General features: G+C 36.8%; 2 protein-coding genes and 1 long non-coding RNA gene across 5 annotated transcripts; 1 reads left to right on the forward strand and 2 right to left on the reverse strand.

The window, feature by feature from the left end:
- Positions 1–3,430: 3,430 nt before the first annotated feature.
- Positions 3,431–8,221, reverse strand: LOC131802583 (uncharacterized). Of its 2 annotated transcripts, none has more exons than XR_009342273.1 (5): positions 7,704–8,221; positions 5,131–5,345; positions 4,946–5,055; positions 4,251–4,880; positions 3,431–4,159 (listed from the first exon to the last, which is right to left on the reverse strand). It is a non-coding gene; the product is annotated as an uncharacterized LOC131802583 (long non-coding RNA). The 2 variants fall into 2 exon arrangements; XR_009342272.1 differs by having other exon boundaries at positions 3,433–4,159; positions 4,227–4,880.
- A 529-nt stretch (positions 8,222–8,750) lies between these two features.
- LOC101895192 (ATP-binding cassette sub-family B member 10, mitochondrial) lies at positions 8,751–11,307 on the forward strand. Of its 2 annotated transcripts, XM_005180739.4 has the most exons (7): positions 8,751–9,181; positions 9,243–9,452; positions 9,516–9,718; positions 9,776–10,057; positions 10,160–10,678; positions 10,732–10,956; positions 11,025–11,307. In XM_005180739.4, the coding sequence occupies exons 1-7, from the start codon at positions 8,878–8,880 to the stop codon at positions 11,292–11,294; spliced, it is 2,013 nt and encodes a 670-aa protein (XP_005180796.2). In that variant the 5' UTR covers positions 8,751–8,877; the 3' UTR covers positions 11,295–11,307. The 2 variants fall into 2 exon arrangements, with proteins under 2 accessions (XP_005180796.2, XP_019891346.1); XM_020035787.2 differs by lacking the exon at positions 8,751–9,181 and having other exon boundaries at positions 9,315–9,452; positions 9,503–9,718.
- Positions 11,308–12,114: 807 nt separating this feature from the next.
- On the reverse strand, positions 12,115–15,847 carry LOC101894700 (protein vreteno). Its single transcript, XM_005180736.4, has 7 exons — positions 15,414–15,847; positions 14,624–14,974; positions 14,305–14,550; positions 13,448–14,168; positions 13,111–13,292; positions 12,855–13,054; positions 12,115–12,795 (listed from the first exon to the last, which is right to left on the reverse strand). The coding sequence occupies exons 1-7, from the start codon at positions 15,728–15,730 to the stop codon at positions 12,629–12,631; spliced, it is 2,184 nt and encodes a 727-aa protein (XP_005180793.1). The 5' UTR covers positions 15,731–15,847; the 3' UTR covers positions 12,115–12,628.
- Positions 15,848–19,977: the final 4,130 nt, after the last annotated feature.

A 19,977-nucleotide genomic window follows, 5' to 3' on the forward strand; every position in this document is an offset into this window, starting at 1 on the left:
TATGTATCTCACGTAACTGCAATCATCGTAGAATCAAGAACTATGCATATCCTCTCATACTTTCAAGTTCGAAGTTTACGTTGTTTTAAATTTATATATAGCTTTGTCAAATGGAAAATTATTAAAAAAAAATTGTCAACATATGTGCTCTGTTCTAGTTTTGCTATTTTTCGACATCACAATGGCAAAATCGGTTATCGTAGTGACAACTTTTACATTCGTGCAGTTCGGGAACAGACCAATGGTTGCACGACTTCACCTTCTTAATTCTACCATGGATGCAATGCATGGATGCATTCGGAGGTTATTAAAGACAATTCGTGTTTTCAAAAATTTTTACATATTTAAATAATTTTTCATTCAACATTTTCAATTCCAAAATTGGTTTGGCAGTTCATTGTCCCAACAGCTGTGTCGATGCGTCTACCTATAGTCTTCTACCATGATAGCCGATAAGTCTATAAATTAACATGGCCTCAATATCCGCCATAGATGTCCAAATATTCGATTGCAAAATCTCTTATATCTCTCTCACCCATTTCCCTAACCCCTTACTATGGCAAACAAAAACTCCCGAGAAATTAACAGACAATACATATATAAATATCCACGAGATTATTTCATTCCATTTGCACAACATTTAATATATTTATAAAATAAATGTTTTAAATGTTTTCTTTTTTGCTCTAATAACAAATTTTGATACTAAATATAGATCGCAGAGTTGTACTTTTTGGAATTCCAAACTGGTAGACCTTATAATTGGGCCATGTAAAGGTTAAAAGAAGTTAAAGGTTAAAGCATTCCACTGCAGGTTCTGGAACAGAGAACGTGTGCACTACCTTATAATATACATACATACACTTTAATGTTGATAGTTAAACATCTGAAAGGATTTCGCTGCACTTCCTTGCAAAGAATTTTCTCATGGTAAATTAAAGAAGGTAACGTCATGCAATCATATGTTGCAAAATTATTCGTTTGACATCATCTCATTGTCAAAATGTATATTTATAAATCCATTGTAAATACTCAAATCAGAGATGGGAACCTATTTTCTATGCAGTGAAATTCGACAGGATAAGTTACAGAAAAATGCAGAATTGGGCATTATAATTTGAAATGAAGTTACCTTGATTTAATTGTACCATGCATTTTCCCGCCCAATCCAAGTGCCTGCACCGTTTTGTTCAATGGTGTGTAAACCACCTTAAATCATTTTCATCTTTCCCTTTTTTGTTCATCAATGGTTCAAATTTAATTTGTAGCTAGTTCCGCGCTCTTTTAGTGAATGTGTTCAGTTTTCCTCATGTCTTATTCGTAAACAACAGAGATCCCTCGGGGATTTTGCTTTTTGGCCTTTATATTCGTTTCGTTGGGGACGACTTTTATTTTGGTTTTCAAAGCGCGCATTTGCTATCTCACATTAAGGGCCTGTTCCAGAACCTGCAAAATCTCCTAGTTTTGCATAAAGGCAAAAGTGGTTATCATAGCAAAAACTTTTACATTCTTGCAGTTCTGGAACAGACTATAAGTTGAACAGGGCCTCAATTCTTGTTCTATGAAAATGTGAAATGAAAACTTTTATAAAGAAAAAAATCTCAAATGAGAAATGTTATAAAGGAAATATTTTTCATTTCATATTTTCATAGAACAAGAATCCAGCTCCAGGACACATTAGTTCAACAGGAATTTGAAATCGACTATGAATAGTCGAATACTCGGTTTTCACCCAAGTCCATAGTCGAGTTCGAATTTCAGATTATTCACAACAACAAATAAGCGTCAAAACCCAGCCAAAATAAATATACAAAAAGAGCGCAAAAAACAAAGGATCGAAAGCGCCATATCACCGATCAACATCGACATAACTGATCTTAATGAACGATTAACGAACCATAATCCACAAGATCAAAACAAATATGGAATTCTTGGTGCTCTGGCCGATGTGGACATCGGAGTGTCTGCTCCTGTAGAAAACACCAAAAATTCGAGTGACTGTGATGGTGCTCATAAAACCAAAATTTCGTGGTGCCCTCCAATTATTATTTTTGATGTCAATATCAAAGCTCTGGTTGAAAAGCTAAAAACAAGTTTGCCAGAATCACCTTTCAAGATCAAGAATGTCAATAGATCTAAAAGTAAATTATATTTTTCAGATCTCAAGGCCCACTCATCCATGATGACAATATTAAAGGAAAAAAATATACGATCATACTCATTTACACCTAAATCTGTACTCACTATATGACACAGAAGAAATAAAAAGGGAACTAGACATACTGGTTCCAGATACTGTTGCCAGAGTCACCAAATTCACAACGCCATTGTCAATTAAAAATAACGTCGATACTGGACTTTTCATGGTAACACTTTTTCCATACTACAGAAATATCGCATATTAGAACGCTCCAGAACCAAGCTATAACATGGGAAAAACCAAGAAAGAAGGATAGTGAAATTCAGTGCCGCAGATGTCAAGGTTTAGGCCATATAGCTCGGAACTGCAACAGTCCATACAACTGCGTTAAATGCGACCAAAAACACCTCCCTGGTGAGTGCCAACGTACCATCTCTGACGCAACAGATCCTTTCTGCATTAATTGTAAAAAACATGGTCACCCAGCGAATTGGAAAGGATGTCCAATTTATAAACAATATGTCATCGTCAGAAAACAGAAAATAGCAAAAGCCACCGAAAATAAAAACATCGCACAAAGAAATGTTAAACAAATTTTTAATATGTCGACAATTTCACCTGTAAAAACCTTTTCTAGTTTACTCAGTAAAATGCCAACAGATCGCACGGAAAGCTTTCAAAAACCGCCGTTAATTCAAGTATTCTTGAAACTGGCCAATTTCTTCCTACAACCTGAAGAACATACCCTGGAACAGGAAATTCAAAATTTTTTAAATGAGTTCAAGAATATGCCAAAGAACGAAGCCAAAAAGGAGTTTTTACAGCTTCTAGCTAAAGTAAAAACCAGTTATGGTCCATAAAATCTTTAAATGTTTAACATTCAACGTACGTTCACTAGTTGCTACTAGTCGAAGAATTGAACTACAAAATATTCTACATAGTGAAAATATTGATGTTGCCTTCATACAGGAATGTCATCTCCAAAGACAAAGATATGTAAAGATTTATGGATACAAATTTTTATACGACAATTCTTCTCTGGGAGTTGCAGTCATAGTGAAAAACAATATTGTTTTTAAGCGTATAAACCCAATTAATGTTGGTATAAATTCAACTTTAATAGAAATTGAAACCATTGTGAATAACTGCTCAAAAAGGTACTTGTTGGGGTCACTGTATGTACAATGTAGCTATCCTGTGAACTTGCTTGACTCTGACTTGAATAAGCTTCTTCAATTATGCAATTCCTTTGACGGACCAAATAAAATAAAGAAGTTCCTTAAAGTAAAGCATCAATGGCAGAAAGAATTAAAGAAAATTTTTCATAGGACGGGAAACAGAATCAGTCTTGAGTATTCTATACTCTCTAAACAAGTCCAACTTTTAAAAACTATTATTAAAGAATTAGTTAATATAGAGTCTGCCAGGAAATTCAATGAAAAGTTAAAAAATATTAAACCCAGTCCATCTGCATTCAAGCAAATTTCCCAAATAACAGGAAAAAACAAATCAGCATATTGTCAAAAACTGCAACATGGAAATGACTTTATTACAAACAGCCTTGAAATAGCAAACAAGTTTGAATCTTATAATTCTACTTTATTTGAAGAAAAGTTACCTTTAAATCCAGTCGACGATCTCACTTCTCGAGTTGATTCCTGTTTGATTATCACCACAACGCACATTTATTCTTTTGACGATAGATTTTGTGCTATGAACAATCCAGATAGATTCCACTTCACCTCTTCTGAAACGATAAGGAACATTATTATGAATATAAATACAAAGAAATCAAGTGGTCCGGATGGCATTTCAAATTTTTTAATCAAGAAATTTCCTGATTCTATTATAAATTTTTTTACGTGCGTATTTAATCACTGCAAAAACAACGGCTATTTCCCTTTACAATGGAAACTGGCGAAAATTATTCCAATCAAAAAGAAAACAAATAGCACCACGGTGGACGACTTCAGGCCAATTTCACTTCTTTCAAACGTTGGAAAAATACTTGAATCGGTCCTGAAAGAAAAAATTGAAAATCAATTAATTATTAATCCAATCCCGAACTATCAGTTTGGATTCAAACCTGCCCATTCAACACTATACTCACTCCTCAAGTTCCACAACGACATAACATCAAATTTAAGAAATCAAAAGTGCACCGTTGCTGTATCTTTGGATATTCAAAAAGCTTTCGACTCCGTATGTCATGTTGGAATTCTATATAAGCTCATTGAAATTGGCATAGATCTATACCTCATAAAAATGATGCTTAGTTTCTTCAATTGCCGCAAATTCATGGTGCACATCAATGGTATATCTTCCTCAATAGGTTTAGTAAGGAGTGGTGTACCTCAAGGAAGTGTGTTGGCGCCACATATGTTTAACTTTTTTCTGTACGATTTTCCCCACATTGGCCAAAATTCGCAATCGATTCTTTACGCGGACGATTGCTTGATTTACTCGCACTACGCTTCACCGACAACCGCTCTGAATAGCGTAAAAGCCCATTTAAATATTATCAACAGCTACTACAAAACGTGGGGTATGCAAATCAACGCTTCAAAATCAGCCGCAATTTGCTTCCGAAACGCCTCTGGAAAATGTGCAAAATATGTAGTCCCAGAAAGTAAGCTGTTACGGTTGACATTGGAAGACATTGAAATTCCATTGAAAACGTCAATAAAATATCTGGGGGTTCATTTCACCAACCTTTTCAAATTCAACCAGCACGCACGATCTATCATAAAAAGGCAAAAGGAATATTAGGAAAGTTCTCACACATTTTAAACAACAAATACTTACCCCAGAACACAAAACTACTTCTCTATAAAGTAGCGATAAGGCCTATTTTATTGTATGGGTTCCCGGTCTGGTTTACCATTTCACCAATAGTAGCCAAAGAACTGGAAATCCTTGAGCGGACAATATTAAGAAAATGTATCAACAAATCTTACTCAAGTCAACAAAAAAGATACTCAAATACTTACATTTACAATACATCAAGTATTGTTCCTCTCTGTAAGTATGCACAAAACCAACAGAAGAGATTTGTTGAAAAACTGGCCACGCATGAGAACTTCCTCCTAAATGAAATCCACGAACTGGAAAAATACACGAACTGGTCGGAATCACCATATTTGTCTCCAATAGGAATTATAAATGAACCCGATGAAGATTCCGCTGTATACACACTGCCACAGTTCTACGAAAAAATATACAGGGTTGTCACAGAGGATAAGAATTAATTTAAACAAGTAAAAAAGCAGTAAGTTCGGCCGGGCGGAACTTTGAATACCCTCCACCATTTGGAACGAATTAGAAAATTTTCAAAAAAATTAAAATCCAATAAAAATTCTTTTAAAATCCTTAAAATATCCAATATAGGAAGGTGCCGATATATGGGGGGATATACGATATTGTGGACCTATAAAGACAAATCTATGTCTGCGTGTAAAGTACTCACAAGGAACTTCGTGTGTGGATTTTCAGACAATACGATTGGAAAATGTGGCTAAAATCATCAAAATACCGAATATCGCGGGGTACCGTTATATGAGAGCTATACGTTATCGTTAACCTATATAGAGAATTCTCTGTCGGTGGGTAAAGTGCTCACAAAGAACCCCTTGTGTACAAAGAACCCCTTGTGACCATTCCGTTGAAACATATGGCTAAAAACATCAAAATACCGAATATCGGGGGGTACCGTTATATGAGGGCTATACAATATCGTGGATCTATATAGATAATTCTCTGCCGAGGTATAAAGTACCCACAAGGCACTCCTTGTGTGGATTTTCAGACAATTCCGATGAAAAATGTGGGTCAAATCATAAAATACCGAATATCGGGAGGTACCGTTATATGGGGGATATACGATATCGTGGACCTGTGTAGACAATTCTCTCTCAGGGGGTGAAGTACTCACAAGGAACTACTTGTGTTGATTTTAAGACAATTCCATCGAAAAGCGTGGCTAACATCATCAAAATACCGAATATCGGAGGTTACAGTTATATGGGGGATATACGATATCGTGGACCTACATAGACACTTCATTTTGAGGAGGTAAAATGCCCACAAGGAACTCCTTGTGTGGATTTTCAGACAATTCCGTTGAAAAATGTGGGTAAAATCATCAAAATACCGAATATCGGGGGGTACCGTTATATGGGGGCTATACGATATTGTGGACCTATATAGATAATTCTCTGCTGAGGTATAAAGTACCCACAAGGAACTCCTTGTGTGGATTTTCAGACAATTCCGTTGAAAAATGTGGGTAAAATCATCAAAATACCGAATATCGGGGGGTACCGTTATATGGGGGCTATACGATATTGTGGACCTATATAGATAATTCTCTGCTGAGGTATAAAGTACCCACAAGGAACTCCTTGTGTGGATTTTCAGACAATTCCGTTGAAAAATGTGGGTAAAATCATCAAAATACCGAATATCGGGGGGTACCGTTATATGGGGGCTATACGATATTGTGGACCTATATAGATAATTCTCTGCTGAGGTATAAAGTACCCACAAGGAACTCCTTGTGTGGATTTTCAGAAAATTCCGTTCAAAAATGTGGGTAAAATCTTCAAAATACCGAATATCGGGGGGTACCGTTATATGGGGGCTATACGATATTGTGGACCTATATAAATAATTCTCTGCCGAGGTATAAAGTACCCACAAGGAACTCCTTGTGTGGATTTTCAGACAATTCCGTTGAAAAATGTGGGTAAAATCATCAAAATACCGAATATCAGGGGGGTACCGTTACATGGGGCCTATACGATATCGTGGACCTATATGGACAATTCTCTGCCGAGGTATAAAGTACCCACAAGGAACTCCTTGTGTGGATTTTCAGACAATTCCTTGAAAAATGTGGCTAAAATCATCAAAATACCGAATATCGGGGGGTACCGTTATATGGGGGCTATACGATATTGTGAACCTATATAGATAATTCTCTGCCGAGGTATAAAGTACCCACAAGGAACTCCTTGTGTGGATTTTCAGACAATTCCGTTGAAAATGTGGGTAAAATCATCAAAATACCGAATATCGGGGGATACCGTTACATGGGGGCTATACGATATCGTGGACCTATATAGATAATTCTCTGCCGAGGTATAAATTACCCACAAGGAACTCCTTGTGTGGATTTTCAGACAATTCCGTTGAAAAATGTGGGTAAAATCATCAAAATACCGAATATCGGGGGGTACCGTTATATGGGGGCTATACGATATCGTGGACCGATATAGCCCATCTTCGAACTTGACCTGCCTGCATACAAAAGAGAGATCTGTGCAAAATTTTAGCTTCCTATCTTAATTCGTTTAGACTGTAGCGTGATTACAACAGACGGACAGACGGACGGACAGGGCTAAATCGTCTTAGAATTTTACGCTGATCAAGAATATATATACTTTGTTGGGTCTAAAATGATTATTTCGATGAGTTACAAACGGAATGACAAAGTTAATATACCCTCCATACCTTTTTTGGTGGAGGGTATAAAAAAAAAACTTAGTTACAACAATTTACTCACCAATTATTGTGAGCTCTACCTGGGCATTCGATTTTATAACAATTCATGTTATTTAAAACAAATCTGTGATATTTACACATACAAATCTGTTAGTCGCTGTCTAAAACAGATCTATTTGTTATTTAGTTTTTTAAGTTTTGTTTTGATTTTAGTTGTGTTCCAGAACCTACAAATTAGTACTAATTAGTACTAATTCTGCTACAACGCGTTCCCGTACTACAAAAACTAGCAAAACTTGCAGCTCTCTCGAGAAAAAAATGGCGCTGAGTGGTGCACATTTCTGCTTGTTTTAGCTACATGAATTTGGCCGAGCAGAAATGTGCAAATTGTGAATTTGACATTTAATTGGCAGGGCTAACAAGGTTGAAAAATGTATTGATACATTTCAATGTTCCCGCGTCATAACAAAAATAAAGAAATGATCTACTTAAAAACTAAAGGAAAAACTAATATTTGTAGTGCAAAAAAAAGGGAAAATATGGAACACTTTTGGATGATTCCAGTAGTGAAAAGGACTGGCTGAATGATGAATCAGATTATTAATTATTATTATAGATTATTAATTTCAACATATCGTCTTCAATACTATTTTTTTTTTAAATTTTGGCGTCCGTTTCAGTAAGGTTTCACCAGTCCGATTTGGACTGTTTACTCTTGGAATTTTGAATTTTGACATTTTATCGCATTTCTGCTAATTTTCCGTTCCCTTATTTTTTGAGCACACCTAATTGAGAATGACATTTCGAACTGTTCTCTCTTCTGCTAGTTTTACTACTAAAAAAGTACTGGAACACAACTTTTATATTTATTAGTTTGCAGACACAATCGCTCTGTTCGTCACAGCTGAGGCAATGAGCAAGCCTCTCTCTCACAACCATTGTTTTTATCTTTTTACTCTTTGTTATCGTTCGCATGTAGCAAATGCTTCAATCACTATAGTTAGAACAAGACGAATATAGTTCTAAGTATTATGATAACCATTCGCTTTGTATGTTATCATTGTACTGAAAAGAAGAAGACTCAAATAAAATATACTATACTATACTTAAGTTTAAGAATATAATAAAAAAAACATATTTTTTAAGTAAAAAATTTTACAAACCCCTTGATAATAAATGAACATATTAATGAAAACATCATAGCTGCCGGTTCACATAAATCACTCCAACTAACAATGTTGTTACAGTGTCTGAAATGTGCACGTCTTACGAAATCACCATCACCCAACGTCTTTTGGACTTTTAGAAACTTTACTACCGGTCGACAGAATTTATCTCACCGATTGTTGCAGAATGGTATGCCAAAGTCTCAAGGACAGTTGTTGCAATCCAGGAATCGTCAAGCTAATTCATGGATATCACGGCGGCTGAAAAATGTTGAAGCTGCCGGAAAGGGTAAAGCGCCAAAGGTCAAAATTAAGAAAAGCGATGTTGCAAGACTAATGGGCTTGGCTAAGTCTGAAAAACTGGTATTGGCTGGTAAGGACAGTTCACAGTCGTTTTTTTTTTCTTAATTGGCTACTTACGTGTACTATTGTAGCTGCCATTGGCTGTTTGGTTATTTCCTCCTCCATAACAATGAGTGTTCCGTTTGTTCTTGGGAAAATTCTGGATATCATATTTGACAAAGATAGCGAAAAAGCTGGCCAAGCACTGGACCGATTAAAACATTTTTCTTTGATACTATGCGGCGTTTTTTTAATTGGAGGTTTGGCAAATTTTGGTCGCATTTACTTTTTCAATAGTGCATGTAAGTTTAATTCATTCTTTAAATTGTTTGACGCAAATGCATTTCTTCAGTTGTTACCTCTAGCTTTGCGGATTGTTCGCGACCTACGATCAAAACTATATAGACGGATGTTAAATCAAGAAGTCGGTTGGTTTGATCAAAAAGGCACTGGCGAACTAGTAAATCGTTTGGCAACAGATACTTATTTAGTCGGAAATTCACTGAGCCAAAACTTATCAGATGGTTTACGATCGACGGTCATGGTGTTAGCAGGTACAGGAATGATGGTATGTAATCCTAGATTATAAAATGACATGGATATGCAATTTTACAATCGTTTTCAGATATACACATCACCTCAGTTGGCCCTCATCAGTACATGTGTGGTGCCATGCGTTGCAGGGATAGCTATTGTCTATGGCCGTTATGTCCGCAAAATAACACGTAGTCTTTTAGACAAGTTGGCCGATATTTCCAAGTCTGCAGAAGAACGTTTGGGAAATGTGAAAACTGTAAAAACCTTCTCAAGAGAAAATGAAGAGTGTAAAACATACGATAATTTGCTGGGAGAAGCTTTACAACTGGGTTATAAAGAAACTCTTGCTCGAGCAATGTTTTTTGGAACGGTAATTATGTTTTTATTCAAAAAATTGAGAACAGAGCCTATTTTATGGGAAATAACATATTTTAATTATTTATTCTTTTCTTTCAATTCCTTTACTTTTTAGACTGGCATGTCAGGCAACATCATTATAATATCAGTTTTGTATTATGGTGGCAATTTGGTAATTCAAGACGCTCTATCTATTGGTGCTCTGACGTCGTTTATTTTATACGCTGGATATTCGGCAATATCACTAAACGGACTTTCCAATTTTTACACCGAGCTTAACAAAGGAGTGGGTTCAGCACAAAGAATATGGGAAATTTTAGACCGCAAATGTCTGATACCAACAAATGCTGGTATGATACCAGAGATAAAGCCGCGTGGAGAAGTTATTTTCGAAGGTGTTAATTTCAATTTTCCCGCCAGACCGGATTCCGTAGTTTTAAATGATTTTAGTTTAGTTTTAAGACATGGGCAAACAACTGCTCTTGTTGGACGTAGCGGTTCAGGAAAAAGTACAATAGCATCATTGTTACTAAGATTGTACGATCCATTAAAGGGTCGCATTTTATTAGATAATCTCGATTTAAGAGATGTAAGTCCGGTATGGTTAAGAAAACACATTGGAGCTGTAAGTCAGGTAAGTACGTGTATTTGAAATTTATTAAAAATAACAAAAATTTGTTCTTCAAGGAACCTGTCCTCTTCTCTGGGACAATACGCGAAAATATACTATATGGACTCAATCCAGGAGATACAATAAAAGAATCTGACTTCGAAGATATTGTACGAAAAGCTCATGTTGACGAATTCGCGGAACAATTACCCAATGGTCTGGATACTTTAGTGGGCCAGAGAGGCATGATGTTGAGTGGGGGACAGAAACAAAGGGTCGCAATCGCAAGAGCATTAATCAAAGTGAGTTGTATATGTGAACAGTATAAGTAATAACTACATGCTTAAAAATATATACATTTTTGTTTTAGAATCCTACCATTTTAATATTAGATGAAGCAACAAGTGCGTTGGACTCCGTCTCGGAAGAATTAGTTCAAAATGCTTTGGAGGAATTGGCGAAGGGAAGAACTTGTTTGACAATAGCCCATCGACTAAGTACCATACGTAATGCTAATACAATAGCTGTATTAGATAATGGACAAGTTGCCGAACAAGGCACCTATGACGAACTTATTACACGAGATAGTGGGACATTTAAGGAATTAGTAAAAAAGCAAGCTTTCCTAATGAATACATGATAGCACAACTAAATTTATTGTATATACACACAAGCGACCTATGTTTGGTTTAAAAGTTTTAGACAAATTATTAAACATTTGTTGTTAATAAATACAATGTTTTGTACAAATTTATATTCGGCCAGGGTAAAGTATTTGCAATCAGCATATTGCTGAAATATAAACATACAGGGTGAGATGAAAAAACTACAACCAACTTCAGACTGCTGTAATTTCTGAGCCACTCCCACAGCTGTTAAAATTATTCCAGTTACAGCTCATTATATTGTTTACAAGCGTACAAAAGCATTTTGGTGAGAATTTTGCAGAAAAAAATTATTCGTGATGGAATTCAAGCGTTATAGTGTTATTTCTTTATATTTGGCTGGAAAACCACAATTGGCTATCGTTAGAGCACTCCAGCATTTAAATGTGAATAAACCTTTTGTGTCTCGTACCATTGCTCGTCAAGGAAGTGGACGGAAGAAGACAGCAACATCAGCAGAAATGGTTCGAAATCGCATCGCAGTGGGAGAAAGTGCAACAATTTGTTTGGATTATGTTAGGGTTTAAGGTTTAAATACGACGAACCGTATAAAAATACTTACCTTTCATACTAGGCTTACATGTTCTTCACTGCTGTATTATCCAAATAGGGAAGGTCCAACCAAGACAAAACAATGATAGTTACAAAAATAAATGAGGATTACTAAAGCATTTTACAGATTGAAATTATTGTATTGTTTTTTTTTTTTTTTATTTTCAACATAGTTCCATTAATGTTGTTTTTTTTTTTTTTTATTTTCAACATAGTTCCATTAATGTTATTTTTTTTTTCAAATTTAAAATTTGGTGCGCACGACACATTTCGGCATAATTGTACATTAGATGGCAGTTATCCAGCCGTATGAGACTAAGACTCACCCTATATATATATTACAGGTCCACTATTCTAAAGTTTCCGCCACAATTCCGACCGAAGATTTTCTCATCGTAGGATAGAGGGAAAATATTGCAAAACAGCGCAATGAATCGCATTTAATAAAATATTAATTAATTAACTTTCTTCAATGATCTAGGATGAGTCATAAGGATTCCTTAGCAATTTAATTGAAGATTCATAATTCTTTTGTAAAATAACTAATTTATCTTATTCTTAATAATGTTGTCATTTGTTTAAAACAAGCCTTCATACAATTGATAAATTGGCATATTGTATAAAATTTAAAACCCAGATTTACGAGTCGCACATTTAATGCTCTCAGTACTAAAAATTATTATACAAACGAATATTGGAAACGTGCACGATCGTTAAAATATTAAACATTAGGATTACTTATTCAAATATTGTTCAATTACAGCAAACCACATTTGGATAATCTTTGAATAACATCTGGCAATGAAATGGAATAAAAATGATCATCAGAAAATGCTTTGACGCGATTGCACTTCACAATGCTGCCATGAGGTATAAGTTCTTCAAGTTTAGCCACAATTTCTTCATTGCAGGATTCCGGCAATCCTTTAAAAAAATAAATTACAATTCTAATAAAAAAAAACAACTCAAAACTTTACACTAACCTTCAATTTCACAGTCTGCTGTATAGATTGGATAAGTAAACTGTGTTGGGTAGCGTCGAATGTCATCGATGTGAACTATTGACACATTACCGTAATCAATGAATAGAATTGTGGGATATCCATCTCCCACCACTTCCAAGCAACGTCCTCGATACCAAAGACCATCTTCGTTGTATTTTACAATACAAAGTTCATCTTGTCTACGTGGGAAACAAATTGTTATATTATGGTTACGCCATACACAAAACAAAATTACCTCGGCGCATATCCTTCTTTTGGTATCATTTCCACATATTTTTGCAATTCCTTCTGGAACTTCTGGATCTCCACTGCATAGGGCTTTGTGGTACAAGATATACATCCGGTACTCATTGATGAATTGTCCATTACAATTAATTCGATATTTTCACCACTGGGTAAATGTTTCTGTTGGAGGTACTGCGGGTTTTGAAAGAAAACATGTTATTAGCTTTATTTCGTTTATAAATAAACTTGGCTACAAATTGGTCAGCATCAGCACACAGTTTTAGTTATTGCAAAAATACTGAAATTTAAAAGAATTCAAATTAACGTGATTTTTTAAAATTACTTACCTCTATATAGCAAATTTCATTGGTTGACTGTGGTTCTGTAGGCTTAGACAATTTTACAATCATTTTGTTTAAATTCTGTTGTGTCGTCTCATCGATAAGTTCCACCTGATAAACACCCTTTTCCTGCTGGTAATCCTCTGGTTTGTATTTTATACAAACATTAATGCCATTTAGATAAGAATACATAAAATTCCTTATCTGTTCGGTCATATAGCAATCTGGAACATCCTTAAGTATTACTGGCAACGCATGCCTTGGTTTTTCAGAAAATTCGATTGGGGCTTCATACAAATCCTCCAGTCTTAAGTTATCCAAATTGCCATAGTCCATATAATTAACAAATATTTTTTCAGAATTATCGGAATTCAGTACAAGTGCTCGATTGTATTGATCACCAAATTTAGCAATAACAACATTGCCACACTTTGGTTTATCTTTTAGGGGTTTTAATTTTTTCCCTAAAGCTTGTATGCCATCAATTGTTTTAAAATAACTCATATTATCTTCATACGTCTTGGCTCGAATAAATACAATGTTTGTTTTACTTATAGAAGTTATTGTAACAATATTACCACTCCTAGGAATTTGAGGATTGCAATAACTTTCTGTTGTGTTCTTGTTTGGGGAATTTAATGTTTTCGAGCATTCTACAGCACTTGGCTTTGATTGTGTAATTGTTGCTTGAGATTTTTTGTGTTCTAATGAGATTTTCTGCAAGTTCCTAAAAGTGCATTAATAAGTCATATATAGTGAAGTATTTTCAATAATTCTGCGCCTGTTTGAATGAAGATTCTATTTTTGTTAATGTAAATGTATGAACGATAAATACAAAATCTTGTAAAAATTTGTTTACATACTTTGGTTTTCCACATACGTAACGATGTTCCTGCCAATCATTTCTTTGGCATTCCACACTGCAGTAGTGGGTCGAACAACGGCTACAAATTGTGTCGCATTCACGTTCGCAAGTATTGCATTTTCCAATTTGAGAGGGTTTTTCAAACCCATTTAGTTTATTAACATATTTTTCGGTGGATGGTGAGAACCTACCGGTGGATTCCTCGCATTTCTTTGCTACGAACTCCCTTATGTTGTCCGACATTCTGAAATTTGTTTGCAATAAAATCAAATTGCAGAGGTCTGCCACATCTATGTTAAAACATTGCAAAAACTTACTGTATATAGGAACGACCTGTTTGATATTTGAATTTGCTGTGCTTTATGGGATCGTTTACGTCCTCACGTTCTAAGTAGTGGGCATCATTGTTAAATATTTCTGCTGGATAGCCGTTACATTTGTCCTCTTCAATCTGTCGATTTTGTTCAACTATTGGTCTAGGTAGTTGTTTGCTTGAAACTCTGATTGTACGATTTTGATAATCAATGCCAGTTGTGCGTGGCTGTACGGCTATTATATTATTTTCTTTGTTATAATCCATTGGCGTTAGATTTTTCTTGTGTCTTCCTACAAACACTTGGAATCCGTAATTATTGTTCTCCAGTGCACGAAATGTGGCTTCCATATCACTATATAAAATAGAGATAATATGATATTGAACATGAATCGTAATACAATTTATAAATATGTTATCGACTTAAACACAATACATCAAAGGGACGTTGTTTCTCATAAACATTATACTTAAAACTTAGATTTATGCTGTAACCTGTTGCAGATGATGTATACTAATAGAGTACTCCATACCATATTGCAATAACTAAATAACGCAAAATATTTTTTACTTTTTTTATGCAACTTCTGTTCAACATTCAACATAATCATTCGTGTGGCGATATAAACTTTAGTGGCCAATATCAAAGGAGGTGTTAAATCATGCAGACATGCCCATCGTTTTTGATGGAAAAAACTACCTCCAGTAAAAGTTATCTTTTCCCGGTAATTGGTTTCAAGTTTACAAATGCAAATATCTTTCGCTTATTGAGTTTATGTTACACTCATACTTACGCCACTGTCGCGAAATCAACAAAGAAGTAATCACACTTTTGACTATCCCTTACGGATTTTACGCTGCCATGCTTTGAACAAATATTTCTCAAAGCAGTCTTGCTCATTTTGGGTGGCATATTTTTAAATACCAAGTATGGTGTTGGAGCATCCCTCGTTGGAGTTGCCTTTCCATTGTTGTAATTGTTTGCCAATTGCAAAGACGAATCAAGGTTGGCTCCAGGTCCTGTACAATATTGATTGAATTCCACGCTTTTGTAGTCTTTTTCCATTGGATTCCATTTATGGAAACCCTCGTTCAAGTTGTCGTCACTCATAACAAGTAAAATTGTATGTATTTTATGTAATTATGATATAAACAATAAAATAAATTTTCGAAATCCTTTAAAGCTTAAACGCCGCTACCCCAACAAATTAGGGAACAACAAATCGAGTTTTCCGATTAAGAAGCCGGGCATGCATGACATGGTTGACGCTCATCGGCAACACATCAAATTTCGTATTTTACAGTAATGTCAGCAAAAAAGAGCAACTATTGAAACGTGTGGGAGAACTGTTTTACCCATAAAGAAAAGAGAATAAAAACTTGTAAAAATGTATGATAAAATTATAACAATATACAATAACCTTCCCAAACCCTTTTTGGACTTCAGAGTTTTAAATGAAAATTTATTAAAATTATTGAAATTTGTTAAAAATTAAAAACCTCTGAACTTGGCTTAACTCTAGTAAAAACTCTTCAATTTTTTTTAAAATTTTTCCAGTGGTAGGTATTTTTACCCTGATTCCGGGAAACTATTTTTTTCTTGGGGGACAGACCTGGGACCCCAGATTTTTTACCCGAAAGTCCGGGTTCAAGACCCCGACTAGACCCGGATCCAAATACCCGATATAGACAATATAGATATCGTTGGAAAGCTTATGAAAATACACCGGCTAACGCGAACCAAAGATTTCTGAATTTAATGCTTACGCGAAACAAACCCTTTTTTAATTGAAAACATCATTTTAATGAACTGGTTAGAATCGGGTTATGAGGATGGAAAGACCCATATCTCTGGACCCGAAAAAGTTATTAGCACAAATTGTAGCATTTTGGATAGGTAAGAGTGTCACCCATAATTTGGAAACAATTTTGTTGACCCCCATAATGGGCCCTTTTTTACTTTTTGGGGGTTTCATAAAAAATCCGGGTCCAAAAAATCGATAATTTGACTATAACTTCCGAACCATGACAACTTACCCCTTCATGTGACCACTTGTTGGATAGGTATTTCCATAGGCTTTCAATAAGGTAAGTGGATCCGGGTCTAGTCGGGGTCTTGAACCCGGACTTTCGGGTCTGGGGTCCCAGGTCCGTCCCCCAAGAAAAAAATAGTTTCCCGGGATCAGGGTAAAAATACCTACCTCTGCAAAAAATTTCTTTCATCCTAATTAAAAAATACGAGAATAGAATAGGGAGGAGAAAAGGAAATGGATAGCGAAGAGTGAAGAAGTAAGATTTGTATAGAGAGTAGAGAAATTAGTAGGTTTCTATTCACTGTGTGTTAACGTGTCGTCTTTAGCCATTTAAGTCTTCTGGCTAACTGGAGAATGACTGCTGCCTTGGTGTCGGAGAGGCAGGAAAAGAGTTGGGCAGTGGATTTGGGCAGTGGACAAAGATTTCTGCTTAAAAAACGCTACAGTCATTGTTTAGTTTGAAGGATCGTTGGATATTTAGACTGTCACCGTAGACCCGGCTCCCGTTCCACTTTCCATCTTTGATCCATCAGTATAGACAGGTATACCGTTAAAAGGTGGAGTGTCACGAGTCCAAATGTCTCTGTTAGGTGTATGGATATCAAGTAGTTCAAATCTGTGTCTAGGTGATATAAAATCGCTAGCTATAGCCTGATTTACTATGCTTCCCACATACTTGATAATGGCGGAGTATCCGAAGGGCTGACTCCGCCATTGTCCCAGTTTATTGAGTCGCAGGGCACACCTAGCGGCTTGTTCCTCTACAAATAAACCAAACGATTTTAAATTGAGTAGGGTGTCTAGTGCGGATTGAGGTATGCTCCTGAACGCGCCTGTAATTAGTAGCGATGCAACTCTTTGGACTTTATCAATGCTTTTACTGAAGGTGGTTTTCCCTAAGGAATGCCACCAAACAAGCCCCCCATAGGTTAGAATTGGTCGGACGACAGACACATATAACCATTTGATTATGTGAGGTCTGAGACCCCAGCTTTTTCCTATGGAGTTTTTGCAGGAATAAAGTGCAATCAGGCCCTTCTTCGCTCGCTCCTCGATGTTCCTCTTCCACCTTAGCTTCTGGTTTTGCTTAGCTTAGCATAACACCATCAAGGATAGGCATCAGTTTTTGATGGGTTCACGCCATTCCATTGCAGCGTGCCAATCTGGAGATTTTAACTAGAACTCCCTGCGTAAGATATGAAAAAGTTTGAGGGAATTTCCCAGCAATCAGCAAGACAACATCATCGGCGGAAGCCACGACCTTTGTCCCACCTTGTTCCAGTTCGATAAGAATTTTATATATCACCAAAAGAAGGGGTAGTGGTGACAGAACCCAACCTTGCGGGGTGCCCCTAGTGACCGTTTTCCTGACAGAACACTCCCCGATGCTTGAGTTGATGATTCTGCTGCTGAGCAACATCAATCCAGTCAACCAGGAATGGTGGTATACTAAGTTTTACTAGGGGACTGTGAATTGTGACATTATTGAAGGTTCCCTCGATATCGAGAAAGGCTGCCAAAGTGAAAAACGAGTTGTTCAGGTTTCTCTCTACACAACCCACGACATCGTGTTGCCTTGATTCAACAGATCTGTCTTTCATATAGGCATGTTGAGCTGTGCTCAACAAGGTCAGGGGTATCATAGATCTAATCTCAATGTCTAATAGTCTCTCCAGCGTTTTCAGTAGAAAGGATGAGAGACTAATATGCCTGTAGTCGTTTGGAAGTACATGACTTGGTTTCCCAGCCTTGGGAATATAAGTGACTGTAACTTTCCTCCACAGTGATGGAATGTGAGAGAGACGCAGGCAAGCCTTAAAAATCGCCTCCAGAAATGTATTATTACCGTAGCATGGCGGGAATAATGTCATCTGGTCCCGGTGACTTGAAAGGTTTGTATGAGTTTATAGCCCACAAAATCTTGGGAGCGCTTAAAATCCTCTCAGTCAGACTTACATCCTCCGCCCCACGATGCTGACTAGACCGATCTAACAATTGGTCATTTACCACATCGGAGCAGTTCGGAAAGTGAGTACTGGCTTACAGGTTGAGTGCCTCTAGACCAAAGTCATTCCGCTTTATACATCCAATGGGTGTGGGGTCCTTTAACATTGTTTACATCTCCTATGGACTCAGTAAAGAAAACCCAAGATCTTCGTTTGGCCTTTTTGATCACACTGTTGTACTTGTTGAAGGCTGATTTATAAGCCTCCCAGTCCGAGCCCAGTTTGGTCTTATTGGCCCTATTATAAAGGCGTCTGCTTGTCTTCATGAGCTGGGCTAGGTCTTTCGACCACCAAGCAGGTTGGCACTTTTTTCCCGGGAAGGTAAGCGGACAAGCTCTTTCAATCAGGACTTTAGTTATCAAATTTCCCAATCAGGACTTTAGTTATCAAATTAACGGACTCGTCCACATCGGAGGCGGAGTCTACTGGGAGATTACCAGTAGATATCAACTTCCATGCAGTGTGCTCCGCAAATTTATCCCATCGAGTCTTTCTCGGGTTCCTATGCAGTTTTTGATGCAATCCCTCTACCGATACCTGGAATGTTATTATATGGTCCGAGAAGGAACAATCGGTGGAAACTTTCCAACTCAGTATGAGTGACTCATCCATGTTGTAAGGGTGAGATCAATAACCTCCTCCCTATTCCTATTTTGAAAAGTTGTCTCATTTCCCCTGTTACATATTTTGGGATTATGTGTTAAAATAAAAACAAAGATGGACTCACCTCTTGCGTTCGTATCCTTACTGCCTCCATTGAAAATGGTGAGCGTTAGCATCACATCCAACGACGAGATTGCCTCTGCTTCCCAACTCAGTGAACAGCTTCTTTACTACTTCGCCTGGCGGGTCGGGGTACTCAAAGCGTAGGTAGATGGAGACAAAAAAGAGTACCCTTCATGCTCGTGACTCCAATCTAACCGTCGTGGCGTCTCCTCCGATTAAATTATTAAGGAAGATTAAGTTCTTTTTAGCTACGATACACGTTCAAACCTTTTCTCCATTCCATATGTGATGTACCGCTCACTGGACCCGGGCTATGTCTCTTCAAACTTGGTGAGGGACGAGAGAAGAAGCTGCGGCTGGTTACAGTGGTCCTCCCTCCTACTGCGACGATGGCGTTAGACGGAGTCGAATCCATCCTGTGCCAAAGTGCAGTTTCCTCCCACGAGCCTGAAAGTATTCCTGGCCATCTGTATTAATGGATACTTTGAGGACCAGGCCTCCCCCCTCCGTGCTTGAGCCGACTAAACGCCAGCTCTCCGTACTGAGGTTGGGATTTTATTTACCCAATATTGTCAGCACGCGTGTCGGATCCA

Source organism: Musca domestica, unplaced genomic scaffold (assembly GCF_030504385.1).
Source record: "Musca domestica strain aabys unplaced genomic scaffold, Musca_domestica.polishedcontigs.V.1.1 22, whole genome shotgun sequence".
Lineage (NCBI taxonomy): Eukaryota > Metazoa > Arthropoda > Insecta > Diptera > Muscidae > Musca > Musca domestica.